We start from the raw sequence: 19,998 nt of genomic DNA on the forward strand, positions 1-19,998 counted from the left end.
ACAGCCGATTAGGACATAAATTCATTTTCTAATTTAGGTTCATCAATATAAAATCATTATATAAGTACTGAATATATCAGATAATACACGGCAGATCTAAGGCCAGCCGGTGAAATGCTATGTTATATTGAATAACGGAATAATTATGTAAAATCATGAAGAAAACAACAATATGTTTTATATTTTGTTTATTTGGTGTACATGGTTATGCATTACAATAATTATTTATCAGTTGTTAATACATTAAATTATGGCACTTAACACGAAATAAAATAATGTTTATTGACAATACATACAATAATAATCAAATGAAATTAATTCACAATGACAAAATGTCCTATCGCAATATTTTATAATGTTATATAGGTTTATGAATTTTCGAGTGAACTTATCATAATATTCGGAATTAGTTTCTCAGTCGTTCGTACTGGCTTATAAAAGCCTGTTTTTTATTTTATAAAATTTTCTTAACAAAATAAAGCCCTAACTCAATACTAAACTTAAGGTTTTGATCCCGACAAATCATAAATAAAATCTTAAACGCAGTATAAAACATAAAATAACTCTCATTTGTACAAACCGATAAGGACATTCTAGCCTCACCATTACCTATGCTTAATCGATCAAAATGATAACTTGAAATATACGCGCAGGATTGTTCATACCTAAACAAAACCCAATTCATTGACAATACAAACTGTTGATAAAAACTTACGACTAGCAAACTTCTTATTCGAGTAATTTGTTTAACTACTAAAGATGTAACATTCTCACTAAATGGCCAAGCAATACGTGTATCTCCCCCTTGCAAAGCAAATCTTAGTATTGATTTATTTTAAGGCTTGTTCATTCTCGACTAATACTTTCATGGGTAATTAAGACTTTACCTACAGTTACAACTATTTATGGAAGCATGTGACGATTCAACAACTGCTAATGTATTGTAGATGATTAATTAAAGTAAGTCTAGATACTCCGACTGATGCAACAAGCGCAAACACACAACACGATAACTACTTATGATTAACTTTAGTACATACAAAAGGCCACATCACATCATTCAGTCACAAAGCGAATTAATGCTAATACATGAATGAAATGTTTATCATACAAAAGATTATTTAATTATCAATGAATATTTTCACAATGTCAGAAGTTGGGTATGATTGTAAAATTTTAGCTAAAAACTATTGGTTATGATTTATACCTACTTGTCCTAAATTACAGTTACATTATTTCTATTGCAAATTTTCGTCCAATTTTAAATAATCTTATCGAAAGCCTCTTTGATATTTTGAAAGTAATTGTTGGCAAGAATATGAAACTCCCACCGCTTTGGAGAAAGACACCAGGTTATCCAATATTATAATTTTGATACAACACACTAAATTCACAAATATTGTGACGACGGCACGAACATCTACGAGAGGAACTGTATCGTGCATTCAAAAGGTTTGTTACAATTTTGACCACTAATTACATTAATGAAATAAAAATTTATCCAATTAATTATATACAAATACATCTAGGTTCATGGGAATACAAGTTATTCTAGAGTAATATTATATGGGTTGTGTTTCATCATAATTAAAACATCATCCAAGTTGAGCAATACAAATTCGTACCAAAATATTTTTTATTCTTCATTGCCATAAGCAGTGATATGATGAAATCACATTATAAGACCAAGAAATACGCACATAGTGGTTATATTACGATTATATACAAAAAGCTAAAATATCCATCCATTTAATTGCCCATTAGTTATTTTATAATATCCCTTGAAAAATTGAAAGTAAATAATGTGTTGGATTTAGGGAAGGTGATGAGGATAGGCTCATGCTGTTAATTTATATTTATTTTGTTATTTTCCCAACACCTATTATGTTGTTTTAATGATTCGATGACACCACAAATTCCGGACAAAGGAATGGTTTATGGGGAAGGCTAAAGTGTTAGTAAAAGATAAAGTGTTACACCGGATATTTTCAGAAAGCTCTGGATAAATGAGCCGTAGACCACATAGTAGGAAGGTTGTGTAAGGTAGGCTGCATGCTGTTAGTAAATATTCACATGTTAACTTCAGTCCATTGGCAACCTACTTTTACGAATTCTACTAAAGTTTTTTTAACCGTATTTTCTCCCAATACAATTTAATTGATAATGAAAGATATAAGCTAAGATAAGTAATTGATACGCAATATAATGACATATTAGTTTATACATACATACACCGATTAGGGATAATAATTTAAGGTAGGTAGGTACATCATTTTACACGTATTATTACATTTTTTTAACCAAGTCCACTAGAATAATTATGTATATTAATTGATCTAAATTATGATTTTTATATGGTGTCTTTCTCCTTTTGAAGTTGACTATAGTTTTTGATAAGTATACAAGAGGTCTTGTTTATGAGATTTCCATTATAAATTATTTATCACTAATTCTAAGTAGTTGCTATATCACATCTCATCGCGGAAAATAATTACTGCAAACATCAATAAATAATTTTAAAGGCAATAACTAGTGTCATTATCGCATTTAAAACAAAATAAAAATTATCAGTAATTACATCCACCATTTATGTTTTACGTAGTAGGTATTATATTTACAGTTTAAGACATAACTTTGCCTTAAAAATAAGACTAGATTTTACTTTAGAGTTGTAAACATGAGAATTTACGTTTTCTGTATTAGAAGATTCCTTTTCGAGTAAAATTAATATTTGCATCAAAGGGTAACATCAAAGTAAGTAACTTACAAAATAAAAGTATTTATGAAAAATATCGTAGTTTCAATAAACTGAGACACCTACATAATATTTACAAGTTCATTCAACTCCGAGCTTCACATGCAATCAAATCAATATCATGCTGAATTTAGCTTAACCCAATCCAGATACTTCAGACATTATTGCACAAATCATTCCATAGCCACCAGAATAAAGACTGATATTTCTCATTACTTCAACTAGACCTACTTGCACATGAGTATGTATATCAGACTTATTTACAATCCACATTTACGACCACTCACACTCAAGTCTCAACGCGACTTTTGAACTAATGTTTAAGTCGCAACGGGCGCCATTGCGGGCGCCAGTCGTGCTAGGCCTGCCAATATCAGAAGTCCTCCAATAGCACAGCATCTCGGGGTACTAGACCCTTCTGGTCGCCGCGACAGCAGAGCAGATACTGGTCGTCCACTTCTAGGATCAGCCTCAGACGTTCTCCCTCGTTAAAAGCAAGGTGACCGGAATCTGATGGTAGCCGGTGCCACAGTGTTCTTACATATCTGGAGACAAATAATATGATTCAACGTCCAAAATCACTTTGAGAAGTTAATACTAGAAACGATCTCTGTCTCTGTGATGAATTGAAGCTATAAAACAAACGTATGTAAAAAATAAGGAATGACAAAAGTTTCTTACTTGTGTTTCTGCTGCTTAGGCGCTTGGGCTTGCGCTCTGGCAGCTGATGAAGAGGCGGCTCTTCTGGGGGCTGCTGGGGGCTGGGCCCGGCCGTACGGCAGTGACGAGGGTCGAGGCGTGGCACCAGTCGTGTGCACACCTTGGTCCACTCGTGACGTTCTAAGTACATATGAATAGACAAACATAAGTCTTGTAGCTCTGCCCTAATTATTCTATTAGTAGCTAAACAGGTGAAGTTACATAAGCCACCCAATTAGATTTCCTCTTGATCATTCCAACATTCAAAATAGATATTGAGTCATAGTGGTTAATTTAAGCAGACATTATTTATATATACCATTTAATGTAAAATACAGTTTATTTACGACTTGAAATAAATCATTCAATGCTCTGGTGTAAATGTATAGGCATTCATATGTTAAATTAGTGGAACACAAAATGTTACTAGCACAGAATGTAATTTGTCATCTTTGTAGACTATGCCATCATGCACACAATTGTTTGATAATTATCATGCGATTAGTCCACAGCTTAGTCATGTTCCTTCGGTACATACGGTGTCGGTTTCTTATTATTTAAGCATGTGCTCTTAGGAGCAACAGTGGCAGATGGCAGTTTTGCTGGCATTGTGGTGTTGAGTTTCTTCGTAACTGAATCTGGTGTTCTGTTGGTAGCGTATATAGATATTCATATAAAGCATAAAGAAAAGAAGAATTAACATACTAGTTACCCTCACCAAACAATAAATAGATTTGCATCAAAATATAAAGCACAACATCTTCTTCTTATAATTATGTCAATAAAATTTCATGGAAAATACGACATTAATTCTGAAAACCACGAATACCTCGTTTTTTCTAACACCACAAAATGAATAAAATAATCAACCAATAGAATTTCTTAAATACCTGTTAGCAGCAGTAGATGGTCTTTTACTGGTGGCTCCGGTCCCGCGAGCGCCGACAGTCGAAGGGGCGCGGGCGGCGGCTGTTCCAGTTGGAGACACGCCTTTACGAACTGGCACTGGTATACCACTGTTGATAGAAATTGATGTAAGTATAAAGGTAGATTCATTGACAATAGGTGAAGTCACGGTTATAATCTTATTAATCTTTGAAAAATTTCGTATGAATAACACTGACACTGATGAGAGTGGTTTGCAGATGAACCTTTTAAACAAGTTAGATATTTGCAACTTATCACTGAAGATGAAACAAAAGAGTTCGATTCTCTTACCGATGAGCATTCTTAGCTGGCGACGGCAAAGCTGGTGCTTGTGGTCTGACTGGTGATGATACTGGTCGCGGTATTTTAGAGCCTCGTGTGGCAGACGCTGGCGATGTTTCTCCTGTTGGAGAGAGAAAAAAAATTGAGAAAAAGAAAACCCAACACACGAAATCAATTGATGCTAACCAGATTTAGTATAGGTACCTATACGGGTGTCGTATATATATATATATATGTCGTAGTATAGGTATACGTGTGTGATGCTAACCAGATTTAGTATAGGTATAGGGAAGTCGGGCATTGGAGGGAATTTTATTTAACGAGAGATTCCTTTATTTTTAAAAATGCTGTGCCCTCTCCTTATAATTATTTATGGTTTTGAAAGTGATTAAAAAGACATTTTGACTACCGAACTCTATCTAAGTACTCCAAAAAATCACTAGATTTTATATCTTCTTCTTGGCTTAGAATATGCAATGACTTACCGGATGGAGTGTGTGGCGAGGAATCGTTGTTGCTGAGCAGTTCCCACTTGAGTTGTAGTCTCCGGAACTTGCCGCCTCCACTGGCTGCACTACCACTGCCGGAGGACCCCGGTCTCCACTGCTCCTCGCCGCTGGATTCCAACTAAAGGATGAAAGGTTTTTTAATAAGTAAGTATGATAAATATGTAGGAAGCTATAGGAACTAGGTCTGCTAGGTAGAACCTATATTCCCGATCACAACTACTTCTAAAAATAATAATGTACCGTCAAGTTATGAACAAGATGGTTTGAAGTGGAATGCCATGAGGAGTTTTCTGACAGTTCCAATGTTTTGGATTGGGTAAATAAACTGACCCCAAATGGGCACATAACTTCTACTACGCCATACATGATTTAGGTCTTTATTGGACTTTCAAAAAACTTACCATCGAAAACATTAATATTATTATTTTCTAGTTAATAGTTAAATAATATTCTCATTCAATACGGAGGTATGAAAGTGCATAAAAAACAAAACTCAATTGTCACAAACCAGAAAAATCACACCCAACATAAATTTAATGCAAACAAATGAAGCGAAAGCGTTCACCTACAAAAATAACCTGAAAATAAAAACAAAACACAACACAAATCCAACTAAAAGGCAACCAAAACGTGAAGCGCATCCACCTGTCAAAGTGTCCACACATAAAGCCCGCCCAATTACCTTCAGAACACCTTCAATGCCAGTATTTTTAGGAGCGGGTTTATTGTTCTCTAGACTGTCGGTGTAGTCGTCACTGTCGTCGAACTGTAGTCGGTCGAAGGCCTGCATCAGTTTGGAGCCGAGCTGTACGCCTGACCACCGGCGGTTTTCCAGCTCTATCCTACTGTTGTTGGGACACACGTCGTAGCTGACGGCTGACGGGTTAACGCACGATCTCGGCCTGCTTTTCCCTTCGACAACTGCCTTGACATTTCCAGAGTCATTTAGTAAATCTGGTGTTGAGGGCTCTTTGTTTTTGGGTTGCTCCTTGTGTCGCATGATGACGCTGGTCTGACAGTCGTCGCTCTGGCCGCTCGAATGCATCGACTTCACCAGCTTCAGCAAGTTCCGTTGGGTCAGTGTTAGTGGTGGCATGTTAATTGTGGTTGGCTGTTAAATACACCAAAGTAATTTTAGGATCATGCATCATGCCATCTGTTATTACGATTAGTATTTCAATGTTGAATTTTAGTTCGCAAGTTTTCGAGACGTAAACCATTTGTATGCGGCGATACCCCATTTGCATTTTATTATAGCAGCGCACGGAATCAATAGCTTATTCTTTTTACTTTGCACCGAGACGCAATGATTCGCAAGCACATGCAGTAAACAATAAAATGCAAATAAAGCGTGTCTGCATTGGTTCAACTCAGTTCATTCGGATCTGATAGTGAATTTGTGGGATAGGTATATCGCATGTGACATTTACATAACCTTACCCTTCTAGAATCAAGAATGTTAAACTAAACATTAGTAGCATTACAAAGAGGTCATCCACGTACCCGACTAGCAGAGCGCATTTCGTTCTCGATCCTCTTGAAGCTTCTTGCCAGTTCGCGCATCTCGAACATCAGGTCCAGTGAGAAGGGTAGTAGCCTCAGGGGCTCCAGGCTGGCCAGCAAGGTATCCAGCAGGGCCCGGCAGCGCGGCTCACCGACGCACCCGGCCAAGATCAGGGAGTCAGGGCCGTAGTGCTTCGCGAGCACCGTCTCGCGAGTGCGGACGTACGTCGCCCACGCGTCCACAGATTGCGCACTGGAAAGTTTATTGATTATTTATCATGGATATCATAGTTTTTGTGATAGTGGAAGATTTTTTTTCAAAAACATGACCTATCATAGACTTTTGCTAAATGGGGATTTGGCATATTTAATATTGGATAAAAGTTTGAGTGATAAGGATCAAAACCAAAAGCATTGTTAGAACTTTTAAATTCATAATGGATGATATTAAAAGTAATCAAATGAAAGATTGTTGGAGTACTTACTTTAATAAGCCCAGAATGAATGCATTGAACTTGACCAGCCCTTCTGTCACTGCATCTTCACTGTTGATCCTCAACACAAGCTCATTCAAAGATTTGGTAATTGGTCCTGAAAACAAAAATTGAGTTAGTATTCATACACTGCAACTGCTACATTTGTCAGTATATTTTTTTTTCATAAAGTGAGATTATTCACCTTGTCTAGCAGTAGCTTCTACCATTTGCCAGACGGAGTTGTTCACAGCCCCGAACGATGTTTCAATATTTTCCTTCAAGCCATCCCTGAAGACAGCATACAAGGCTGGGCACAAGGCATTCAGTGCTATTTTGGCACAGGCTGGTGATTGCTTCGAGTCACCTAGGACCGCCAACTCCGCCTGGTCGGTTGCCGACGAGAAGTGTTGGATCAACATCTCTACGGCATCAGTTACATTTGATACGAGTGCTGAAACGAAATAAGTAAGTATGTAGGTACATTTTCATCATGTGTGATTTACGTTCGATTGTGGAAAGAGAAAACAAAACAAGGACTCAAGGTATATGTAGTATCTTACCTCGTTTTTGGGAAATGTCAATCAAATCGTATTTTCCTCTGGCTTCATGTCGAGTTGGGGTGGCAAACTCATCAGGGCTTACTTCACCTTCTTCACAAATTGGTATTTCAGCCAAATTCTTACCCTATAAGAGTGATAATTTCATTAGCAACAGAAAATAGCGTTAAATGAACCAAGTTATTGTTAGTTCATCTCAAAGCATTGAAACTTAATAAAAGGTACATGATACATTTAGGACAGTAGGTGTTTTGAAGAGAGAGACAAAAACATGAAAAGGATAAAACAAAATAATAAAAACAAGGTTGAACGGTATGACAGATGAGGAAAATAAAATTAACAAAACTAAAATAAGTACTTACACAAAACTAAAGATGGCGTGAGGGTCAAACAGCCATGGAGTTTAACAGAAAATTATTACCTGATAGTGCCTTTGCGCTATTACAGCAGAAATGTTTGGAGAATTAGGTGGAGTAGTGAAAGCTGCAACTTTGAGTTCATCTACTGGTTTAACTGGTGCCAGTGGATTCTCTGCTTTACTATCCGTCTTGTGTGCGAAGCTCACAGACTTTTTACTATTACAGCTACTGCCACTAGATTCAGTTGATTTCTCATTCTCCTCTTGCGACTTTTTCATCTGAAGGAACTTTGTTACTTGACTTCTTACCTTTTGAACTTGATTTTGATCCCACTCATCCATGTTATTACAAGTGAATCCACTTTGTTTCAAGAACTCTTCTAGTTGTTGTAAATCGGCACTGCTGATGAGTGCTCCGGGTGGGGGGAACTCAGTGTATTCTAGTTTCTTTGTTCTCGGCTTCGGTAGTGGCGGCGTGCGGGGCCTGTGGTACTTGATTTCATTAGATTTTCCAGATTCCAAACTACTCTCAGTACCAACTCCTTCATCTTGATAATATTCGTTGTAGTCAGCGTCTTTATCAGCAGCGTCAAGGAAATGTTGTGAAAGCCTTTTTGCAGCTAAATCATTGTTTTTCTTGTATTCAGGATTAATGCCGTAGGGTGCATAAGGTTCCTGAAGTGACCTTCTTTTGTGGGTTTTGTGTTCTGGTGTAGCCGTCATGCACACTACTGGGTCTTGAATGAAATCGTCCATTTCAAACATGCTGTAGCGTTTTGAATGTAATCCGGATTTACGCGTCTTATCCATTGATTTTCGCAAAATACCTTTTGGTAATGGTGGTCTTGGTGGAGCAAGTTCACCTTGTTTACCGAGTCGGTTCTGGTCTGCGATGGATAATGAACGCTTGGGGACATTTCTGTGGCCTTCATTGTTGACCCCACTAGCCTCTGAGCTTGTGGCACTGTCGTACCGGTATACGAAGAGTGGATTGAAGTTGCCTACAGGTGCTGGACTGTTTTGAGCTGAAGAGTCTGTTAGCATAGTGGAAGATCCCCTGTATCCTGAAGACGGCTGTGTGGCTGTACTTGAACTTGAAGATACAGCTGTATTTTGCCCGGCTAAATTGTTGCAGTCGCAGCTCATTGGCCTGTTCTTTGTTTTACTAGATGGTGATGCTGAGCAGTATTTATCGTTGCACTTAGTTACACAGTCTTTTTCTTTCATATGTTGCATTAATTCAGGAACTTCCGACAAAAGTTGTTTGCACTCCATTGGAAGCAAGAAATTCAAGGAATCCCAGTCTCTTATGTGTCCAAGGCCTTTCTTCTTTAAAACCTCAACATCATTGCAAGAGAACGGTCGCTTTCCTTTAACTTGCATCCGTTTCTTGATTTCAGTTGGTTTCGGTGAAACATTAACCTTTAATGGATTCAGGTATATATTTGGTCTTCCATTCAAGAAACTTATGTCAGGCAAGGTATAACTAGGATACAATACGAAAACAGGTTTCTCGCAATCACCTTCTTTCAATTTCTCCAAAAATGAGGCCTCGATCACTTTGAAAACTTCTCGGTCATGGGACATTGATGACATGTGAATGTTTGATGTTTGCATACTTTTATCAGTTGTAGCGTGTATGTGAGTAGAAGTTGCTTTGTTATCACATGATTCTTTATGTAGTATTCTGTTCATTCTTGTGATTTGTGTTCCATCTGACTCGGAGCAACTTGATATACTCACGCTCGTACCAGACGATTGTGATGAATAAGATTTCCGAGTACTTTTCAATTTAGCTGGGCTGTTGTTCATATTTATATTTGCCCTCCTTGTGTGGCCTTTGTTTACTGTTGCATACAGGTGGCTTTCATTATCGCTGACACCTGATTCCTCTTCTTCAACCAGTACCTCATCGTACACTCGAGTTGAAAAGGCATTAGTTGTCGGAATCTCCTCGTATACAACATCAACTTCTTCTTCATGAGAAGATATCGGTAATTCTTCAGGTGGTCTTTCCAAATTACAACTGGTTTTTAGTAATTTCATTTCACCTTTATGTTCTCCCATCGACTCTCCACTGTCGCCGCTGGAAGGCCAACACTGTGAGCTATCCAGCTGATCAATTCCACCGATACCATCATTGCTAATACTTTTTTGTTTCATGAACAGTTTGACCAAGTTGAATGGTTGTTTTGGTTGGCTCTTGTCTGAAGTAGATGGGTTTTCCGTAGATGAGGTGCTCATTGCCTCTGAGTTTTGACTTCCATGAGATCGGTTGTGCGTTACATCGTACACCTTCATACAGGCAGATGTCCCAGCTAGCCTCTGATTGGTGGTGAAAGAGTCAACCTGGAATAAAATTTACCAATTTTACTACTAGCATACGAGCATTTTAACTACATAATACCTACAACATCCTTAATTTGAATTTGAATAATATTTTATGCATAACAATAAAGAATATTTTAGAATAGACAAATTAATAAACGGCTATTCAATAATGTATAGATTAGTTACTTACAGTTGAATTACTGAGAGCCGCTGAGTTTATAGAACTGCTCATTAGTTTCCTCCTGTACAAGTTTGGTAAACTCTGGCTCTTGATAACAGAATTACTCATTTCATTTGTTGCATCAGTCGTTTCATTTGAATCTTCATTATTGTTACCCGATGGGTGCCTGTAAACAGAATGATGTGTTTTTAGATACTTATATTCTGTATATAAATATTCAAAAAATATATAATTCACATGAATTTCGAATAACTTACCTCCTTAGGGGAGACTGACTGGTTTGTTTCTTAAGCTTACTCCAAGTAGTTAATCCTAAATCGCTTCTGGCCATTAGCGTGTTTAGCTTATTAGTTAGTTTCTTACATCTTTCTAGTAACTCTAAATTCCTGCGCGTTCTTTCATCGTTATCTAATTCTAAATTGTCGTCTTCCTTATCCGTTTTGTCTGAAAAGGAATTTATGATTAATCACCATTTGTTATCTCAATCGCCGAATGACGTCATAAAATTTAGTGGAATTAGCTTTTAGCTGATTTAGATACAGGGGATCGCGATCGTTGGACAAAATATAAGAAGGTCTTTGCCCAGCAGTGGGACACACTTGAGACTTTTTAAAACAAAAGTTTAAGCTTACCATGTTTGTGATTGACGGGGGGTTCAGCGCACTCGCTATCCTCCGAGTAGATGGTGAGGCTGCCCTCAAAGGCGATGGTGTAGTTGTCCTTATTGGCCTGACAGGTGAGGATGAGGTCCTGCTCTGTCGGCAGCTCGCAGTCGAGGCTGTCCACGCTAAAGTGGACTCCATGCGCCGCCTCCTTCACCGGAGAGAAGAGAAGCTCCGACTTGCATATCGACATTGTGTTGATGGATCCCACCGATTCTTCACCCTGTTGTTGGAAAATGGGAAAATATGTAGTTCAGAGCAGGTGTAGCTAACAGCAGTAAGGGATAAAGAACAGAGAAATGTTTAATTACAGAGGTAGAGTTGGAAATAAACCGTTTTGAAAAGATGTTTAAGAGAATTCGGTGCCCTATGAAGTGCTTTATTGTATGCAAAGAGATTTTATGTACTTTACGGGTTGTGTATTTTCTACGAATGCATGTTTCACAGCCAATAGCTGAAAGTAGAACGTGTAAACATTTATGTAACTTTAGGTTTAATTCGGGATGCGGATGCAGCCGGCACATGTTTCTAAATGTTAAACTGCAGTCAATAGACTAAGCAGTGTTCGGAATTTGCTTTTAAAATACGTAGGTATTATGTTCTAGCCATGTTCTAGTATTAGAGACTATCTAGATTCTAGCATGGTGTAAATAAAATGGAAATAATTGTGTAGCTATCGCAAAAACGGAAAATTGCACTTTTATTTTTTATCTTCTAACCTGAATTCAGAGTCTTGTGATACAGGATTTAATGCATGCTCTAATTAGATAAGAAATGTAAATTGGTCTTCGTTATCTCTCTATCTATCTACAATCATAACATTTAAAAAATATCTCGATGATGTTTTATTCTATTTACGAACCTATGCCATTACTTACACTCTATATTGAATAAAAACTAAACAGTTCATAGGCACTCCAATCCAATCAAATCTATGAAATACATTAATTTATGACACAGAGTCGGTCGGTACTTGGTACCCACATTAATTTCAAAATGGCGGATGGTAGGGCGTTATCATTAACTTCTTTCCTGCTGTAATGAGGTCACAATACAAACAATACAGTTCCATACATCCAGTACCATTACTTTTAAAATGCATTACTTAAGTACTTACTGAGTATGAAAATTGTTTAACATTTCTAGAATTGCCGGCATTAAGGATAATAAGCTAGTTAAGACAAGTAAACAAGTTTAAATATAACTGATAAATGGAAGATAAATATGTTGAAATATACATAATGTTAGTAATTAACTTATGGAATTGCTTTTGTAGGAGTAGATAAGAATGTAAATATACATAGTATAGATGACATACACAGAAACGGTGTTAGTGTGGGTAGTTAAACAATGATATTGCAGTTTAGCATAAAACACACAAAACGTAAGAATGTTATGGATTGCTTAATGGATATATCAGCATAATGAATTGAATGACCAATGAGAGTGAGTGTGAATAATTAGAACTAACAACATCAGCTGCGGGTAAATTCCCCCATGAATACGAATTCTTATCAAGAGGGTGACTCACGGAGTAATATCCAGTACAAGAGTCCCAGTCGAACTCCGTCACACCCATTTTGAACCTCACTGTCGTCCCACAATTAAATAACACACACGTGACCAGAAACCACTAAATCATCCGATACACTAGCTCCTGCAATTGCAACTACACTGTCTGTCCACAATCTCACTGCACAGTTCAATAGTCAGTAAAAGTTATCTTCCGCAAACACAGTTATCAAGAAGACCCTTCGGTTTCCAGTGATATCTACTAGAACGTTTTATCGACGGCATTGCGAAGTTTCTCCGTAACACAGTGCTGTCTGGTGCTCAGGGCGAGACTGGCCAGAGGGGATATTCAATTTAATATTAGCTACTGCCTGCGCTTCCCAAACTTTACAATATTTCCACAGAACTAGTTGCACGGGCTACCGTAACGCACAACGTATGGATCGTAACTGATATCAAAACGAGAATGCGCCCAAAATATGAGATTACAGAGTGCAATGAATGATTTGTTTGTTAACCAAACAAAGTAATTAAGGGCTTCATTAGCACTGTAAATTCAGGGCGCGTTCAAGGTTAGAGTAAACAAACTCTCACTAATTAGTTTCGCGAACCCTTGTGAAGTGGGCAATACCTGAAGTAGGTAACTAGCTATCACGTTGAAGCGCATAAAGTTTGAGAAGTTGTGGTGCACAGTCACACAGGATAGACTTCATTGGACTCACACATGGCAGTTGGATGTGAGCACGACCACACAGAAGGACAATTAAATATAGCGCACTAACACATGCGGGCGTTCGGAGGGATCGACTGTACACATGTGAGAACAACAAGTGTAGACTCACTGATTGACGCAATCCTGTCATTAGTGGTGTGGGTGCACGCACACATACATAGATTTCTTATAATATCTTTACTACATCCCGAGGGACTAACGTACTCTCCTGGGCTACAGGAAGACTTGTTATGAATGCAAGTGAAGTTCATACGGCTTGTACCGCACTTTCTAGATCATAATTGTCAATGTGTGAGGGTCCCCTGGGATGGGACTAGCGGATCGAGGTTACGTGACGTTTTCAATTGCTTTAATTTCTTTTAATGAAATAAAAGACTGTTTGACGGTCGTTAGGTTTGGATAACGCAAAAGTTTGGCATGATACTCATTCTTATCTAGGACACACCTAAATTGTGCGATGATTCAATTAAATATACCTAATGGTCGTTTAATAATTACGGTTATCTCGAGTCCATTATAATATTGAGTGAGTGTATTATGTAGGTAGTTTTGCCAAGGTATGCTAAAAATATTATTAAGAGAAGAAATTAAGTAAGTATACAATTTTTTTGCATTGCAACCAATTTAAATAAACCATTTATTAATATTGCTATACCTAATCATCATGTAAAATCTACACGTATACTGTATATAAATAAAAACTAAACCAGCGACATCTGTGGTTGAATTGTGAATGCTATGTATGGATCATAAGACTATGTATTCTGTACCGATCACTAGGTGTCGCTACAAATCTGACTTTGTTATAATCATAATTATACTTATTTCAACTGTACGTAGTTCATATTTAACTAAATCACTAAATTTACGTATTACCGATATTATAACTAAAAGTTTGTAATTACAAAAAACTAGCTCGTGTATTTTGTAATTTAGCGATCAAAAAAGTAAAAACGACAAAATCTCTAATGATAAAAATGTACAATGAAAAGAGAGACAGATATGAAGTTATATGAAATGACATGAGAAAAAGTGAAACATCTAACATAAATTTGGCGAACCTGAAAACTACTGTCGGCACTGAAAGAGTCGAAACGAAACTTTTCCATCAAAGAGCTGGATATACTTGCGATCATCTCTCCCCTGGGGTTACTCTGCAATACACCACCAACCAATCAATGAAATACATACATAGATACATACACTGTTAAATAAACAAAAAAGTAATAAATATAAAGTGCATATTAATGAAGTAAAAATACTTATAACCATTTGGGTAGGTTAGATGGGAGGTGGAAACAATTAAAATTATATCGTAATAAGAAATATAATATGAAAAACTTAATAGATTACGTTATAATAGATCTAGACTTTTGCTACTTATAGTAATGATTCAACAAATATATTTTTTGGAATCTTATCTTGAATATTGTTAGCTATAAGTAACTAGCATTTAACAACCTTACCTTGGTTCACATTTTTTGTCACCAGAGATAAAAAAATATCTGAGTTTTTAATCTGTTTTCTCTTTATAGCCTTCACCTGCTATCTAGATACTTTATTGCATGTGCAAGATGACTATCAATGAAACATACGGAAGGACTTTTATTATGCAGCTTTTTGGATATTGCGTGACATTACATATACTTGTACATGAATGTTCGCCTTCAACATGTAATTTTGGCATTAAAATCTCAGCGCAAGTTTTTTCATATTTAACGATACATAATCCTGAAGTTTAATTACTTTAGCACCTCTTATATTATCAAGGCCATTCGTTATTTTACTTGCATTTTCAACATTTGTAACTACATTTGCTTTGTTGTCAACATTACTATCAACACAATTTCTTTCAAATATCTACCTATTCAATACTTACATTAAAAAATACTGCTTCGTATAAATAAATGAACAATCTCTTACAAATAATAAGGATAGCAATTTTCCAAAACCATTCTTTTATTTTCATCAATGGAAATTAATTAAGGTATATACTTAGTAGATCAATATAGGTTTTATTTTATTATCAGCATCTACGTTATCCTAAAACCATCATCAATTGTTCATTTATAACAGCGTAAAAACAAAAACAAAAAAAACTACGCTTGTGACGCATGCAAGAATCCAAACACTACTCACATCGTGGTTCGCATCATCATGATGAATAGCGTCTCGCGGCAAGTTGGCGGTCATGAGCAGCGCATGGATATCCTCAGTCCTGAAGCTCTCCATGTCAGCTTCAGCCAAGTTGGCGTCCAGGTCTCTCGCCAGGTCGTTGTAGCGAGACGTGAACTCGAAGCGGGAGGTTAGGTCGCTGATGCCCTTGTAAGATGCTGACACGGAGGAGAGGACTGACGTGTGGTGGCAGGAGCCGTCCCGGAATATTGGACTGGAAACGGAGAGTTTGAAATTAGATATTGCGATCACAGAAATGAAGAATTTTTAAAAAGAAGGAAAGGAATACTTTAAATAGTTGGTTGCAACTTGTAACAAAATGAATGTGCATTCAATGAAAGAACTCAAGCATGATTGTTAAGGTGACTCAGTGATAAGGCTGCCTTTGTTAGTAATGAATGTTTAAAACATGCGTCTGTTTCTCGGAGACGTCTGCAATGACTCGTTTAGGACTATAATAAACTTAATGGTTGTAAGTACTTATTAAAAACTGGATTATTGTAGGGTCTGCGCATTCAGATTGACACATACATTAGCCTTAATTAAAACAAGATTCTAAGTTCGTGTTTTTTCTGACCCTTAATTTTATCTTATTATTTTTTTGCCTTTGTGTTCAGGGTGATCATTATCAGCCTATAGCAGTCCACTATGATGGACGTAGGGCTCTCCCAGAACACGCCTCCGGATGCGATCTATAGCTTTCCGGATGATCGTGGTAATGGTAAGATATTCGATGTTTTAGTGGTTTAAGAGTTAGCAGTTGTATGGAGTTGTAGGAAGTCCGTCTCCGTCTGGCAACTCACTTGTAGTCGAGGAACCACAGGTAGCCGGAGTTGTCGCAGGGTGCGTCCAGCTCGCTGGTCTGGCTGCCGGCGAGGCTGGTGTTGCTGTTGCAGTCCTCGTCCACGCCGGGGCTCGCCGCCTTCAGCCCCAGCCGCGGCGGTGGCCCTGGAAGTAGGGAGACGGTACTTTGAGTATACACACATAATAACTTGGTGTTGGTGTTTGGTATAATAACTGCAGTTGTTTGAGTGCAGCTATCGTACCACCACCGACACATTATCAATTAACAAACCATAAGCAGTGTCGCTCGCATGGCAAACATCTGTCAGATCGTCAGATCCATACAAGTTACGTCAGGTTTGAAAAGCCAGCGACGCTGCTTATGGATGTTCGGTGGTGGAAGCGGATGATTACTGCCAGTTTCAATAAGACTACAATCTTGCAAATTTTCCATCAAAATCAATGAGACACTTGCTAAAAAAGTAATCCAGTCGAACGTAACCAGTTTTATAATATTCATTGGATCATATACCGTGGATCAAGCATTGTAGGCATTGTAACTTGTAACCCACAGAGCACGTAGGTGGCAAAACTGGTTGCGAGTATTTTATCACTGTAATTGCGAAGTAAAAATGTTCAACAACCAGTTCCAATAAAAAGATAAGGGGACGATACAAACCTACACAATAGGCGATGCATAGACAATAATCCAAGCCAGTCTATAAATAAGCCCCGTGCATAAGACTGGAGTATGACTATAAATAAGGCCTTGGCGCCAGGTTGGAGACAAGTGGAATTGCAGTACAAATGTGACAGTAAACTTCTCAACCACACGCCTCAAAGTTGGCTGTCAGTAGCGTGTCATAACACAATTACAATAGTGACCATTCTGCAATGAATTTCATCACACGTCTCTAAAAGCGTGCGGTCGAGAAAAGGCTCATTGGTTCTGAAGGCGTAGGAGGACCTCTTTGGTAGTCAAGCTTCCTTGTAGGGAATGTTGACGTGCATCCAGTCAGCGCTGGAGGAAAACGCTGCGCATTTAAATTCCCAGAAGGATTTAGCTAATACTTGTAGTTATACCAGTTGTAGGTAAGTACGTACATATTCCGAAAATGTCAATGTTTAACTAGATTAAGCTTATAGAAATAAAAAACTTGTAAAAAAAACTGGGTACCTAGTTAAAAGTAACGCTACTGGAATTAAATAGCTATGACGAATTAAATTAAAAACTTAAAAGGACATTTAAATGTTTGTGTTCTACATTAATTCTCAAATAGCATTAAATATTTATTTAGTATACGGCAATCGTTGAAGCTGAACTGTCAATAGCCGCACTTTGCATACATTGAGTTCACAGCGGAAAATGACGATCACACCCTGACTCATCCGGAATTCACAACAACATTCAATACTTCGCTTTGTCAGTTCCCACAAATCAATTATCGTCATACCAAAGTTTACCAATATTGAGTTTCAATTTTGGAATCCGCTGATTCAAATGGCTGGGCTGTCAAATCGAGTTATACGCTTCGTTAGCAATAGGAGACATCGTACATAGCGTATCAGTGTCCACGACCAGGTACGGAATGTGGTCACGTGGGTGCCCACTGGCTCCACCAATCACAGCCCAGTGTCCGGAGCATCTCCAGGGCAGGGTGGGCGGACATACTGCATTAGTCCAATTCAGCAATTTATAGCCTCAGGACTTCTGCAGACGACTTGGAACGGCCACATGCACGTATTTGAATTTCAGATGAGGTCTACGTGTTGTTAAACTCTCTTGCAATATCTAGACATGCATATTAATGTTTGCGGCATGATAGCCGAAGAATGTTGCATCTTAATAGCTGTGGCTGGCGCCGTTAAGATATTGGAAATCGTTTTTGATTTCGGTCGCGGCTCGGTAAGATTTACGACTGGAGATTTGGAAACCAATTGACAGAACATAAATTTTGCAAAGCAAAGTCCTTGACTGAGTCCAATTGTAATGATCTAGATTAAAAAACATAAGAAAATCTGAATCACCGGCTCTAAATTAAACAAGAGTCGTGAGCTAAAAGCTATTATAGTCGAGAATGTTTTTAATGCGCCGAATGATTGTTTTCGTAGGAAGCCATTTTAAAATTCCTAGCTTCCTTATGGTTTAATTTTTTGTTGAAAAAGTTGGATTGAATGTTGCTCGTTGTGTAGTTGTTTTCATAACGTCCGTCTTAGTCAGTGGCAGTGCGCCAAGCTTCGCTTAGATATTTATTGTTGCTTGCTTTTATTAACCGAAACTGTGCCCATTTTTCTGTCATACAGAAACTAGAAAGTTTTTCGCAAATAAAACGTGTACGTTTTTTAGCGAGTTCACGGTACTCTTACGAACGCTTTCAAACCATTTTTACTGAACTTTCTTCAGTCACAGTTTAAGTAAAGTATTATATATTATGAATGTTAGTGAATTGTTGTTGTTAGGTACTACATCGGCATCATCTGCCGATGTTTCGGCTAGAATATAAACTAGACTTGACATCAGTTCCAGTAACGATACTAATAAGAATAAGGAAGAAGCCAGCACTTAAAATAACTTTTAAGCTTTAGAAAACATCAACGCCAAATTAGATAAAACTTTAATCTCACGGATGTCTCAAACAATTTCTTAAAACTGCGCCAAAATTCAGACAATGGCCATAAACCGCTCTCATTTCGTAAAAGCTTTGGGAAAGAGGGTAATGAAGCAATAATGTCTTCGTTATGATGAATATTGGCAGTAAACAGTGAGACATTTTTTAATTAAAGTTGTTGAAAGGTGGTCGGGTGCAGTTTTTGCATCAGACAATGAGTTGCCGTGAGATTGCCGCTAAATTGGCCCTGAGTGTGGCCGAAGGTCGCCCCCCCCCCCTCTACACCTACCACGATACTGCATTTTATGCTAGTGTCGAACGGAGTAACAGGCTATTGGTTGAATGTGTGTTTCTTACTAGTTTTTATGCAAGTCTGTCGAAGTCATTCTGGAGACGTTAGGATCTGCGTTAATTATTGGGTAATCGCAATGTTGCCAATGCAACAGAAATACTTCTATGTACGTACATAACCTACCTACTTGTTCGCGAATGCTTTACGTTTATGGTTAGGTTGCTGATTAGCTAGTATGTACTATTTACGTAAGTGAAGTCCTCACATCTTTAAACTTTAAACAAGGAAGCCATTTTATTTACCTCAACATTTAATATTCCTTGTCCGTAAGCTAGACACTTTCTTCTACAATAATGGAAGCTATGATCGTTTCACATCGTCATCACACACGCCAGGCATTCTGAGGTAACGACGTGCGATGAAGATATTATCTTTACTGAGTTGCAATTTCTTATGTCTTATCTTGCGAGGCTTGCTAGTGTTGCAGACTTGTGCCTAATAGTGGGGTATGTATAGTATAATCAAAAAGACAGAATCAAATAGAAAAAAAAATGATAATTTTCATAAGCACTGAAACGATATATTATGCTACGAAAGCTACGAGTTATAATAAGCCTTTTTAAGCTATAAAGAGCTTATTTTTATCCCTTATAA

The 19,998-nt window shown here is 37.6% G+C and overlaps 1 protein-coding gene across 9 annotated transcripts in view; it reads right to left on the minus strand.

Moving 5' to 3' along the window:
• Positions 1-480: 480 nt before the first annotated feature.
• The window catches only part of LOC105383856, a 50,881-nt gene continuing 31,363 nt past the window's right edge, over positions 481-19,998 (minus strand). For 4 of the 9 annotated variants that reach the window (XM_011553981.3, XM_011553982.3, XM_048621617.1 and 1 more), the window contains 18 exons: positions 16,464-16,608; positions 15,625-15,874; positions 14,547-14,639; positions 11,211-11,463; positions 10,836-11,022; positions 10,588-10,744; positions 8,130-10,415; positions 7,712-7,835; positions 7,354-7,602; positions 7,161-7,266; positions 6,676-6,928; positions 5,855-6,283; positions 5,149-5,290; positions 4,673-4,784; positions 4,345-4,470; positions 3,993-4,100; positions 3,437-3,595; positions 481-3,300 (listed from right to left, as the gene is read on the minus strand). In XM_011553981.3, the coding sequence (XP_011552283.3) occupies positions 3,129-3,300; positions 3,437-3,595; positions 3,993-4,100; positions 4,345-4,470; positions 4,673-4,784; positions 5,149-5,290; positions 5,855-6,283; positions 6,676-6,928; positions 7,161-7,266; positions 7,354-7,602; positions 7,712-7,835; positions 8,130-10,415; positions 10,588-10,744; positions 10,836-11,022; positions 11,211-11,463; positions 14,547-14,639; positions 15,625-15,874; positions 16,464-16,608 (5,351 nt within the window). In that variant the 3' untranslated portion in view covers positions 481-3,128. Of the gene's footprint in view, positions 3,301-3,436; positions 3,596-3,992; positions 4,101-4,344; positions 4,471-4,672; positions 4,785-5,148; positions 5,291-5,854; positions 6,284-6,675; positions 6,929-7,160; positions 7,267-7,353; positions 7,603-7,711; positions 7,836-8,129; positions 10,416-10,587; positions 10,745-10,835; positions 11,023-11,210; positions 11,464-12,771; positions 13,929-14,546; positions 14,640-15,624; positions 15,875-16,463; positions 16,609-19,998 lie in introns of those variants that run through there. The other 5 variants (XM_048621620.1, XM_048621618.1, XM_048621619.1 and 2 more) reach the window with 5 other exon arrangements.

Source organism: Plutella xylostella, chromosome 6 (genome assembly GCF_932276165.1).
Source record: "Plutella xylostella chromosome 6, ilPluXylo3.1, whole genome shotgun sequence".
Taxonomy (NCBI): domain Eukaryota; kingdom Metazoa; phylum Arthropoda; class Insecta; order Lepidoptera; family Plutellidae; genus Plutella; species Plutella xylostella.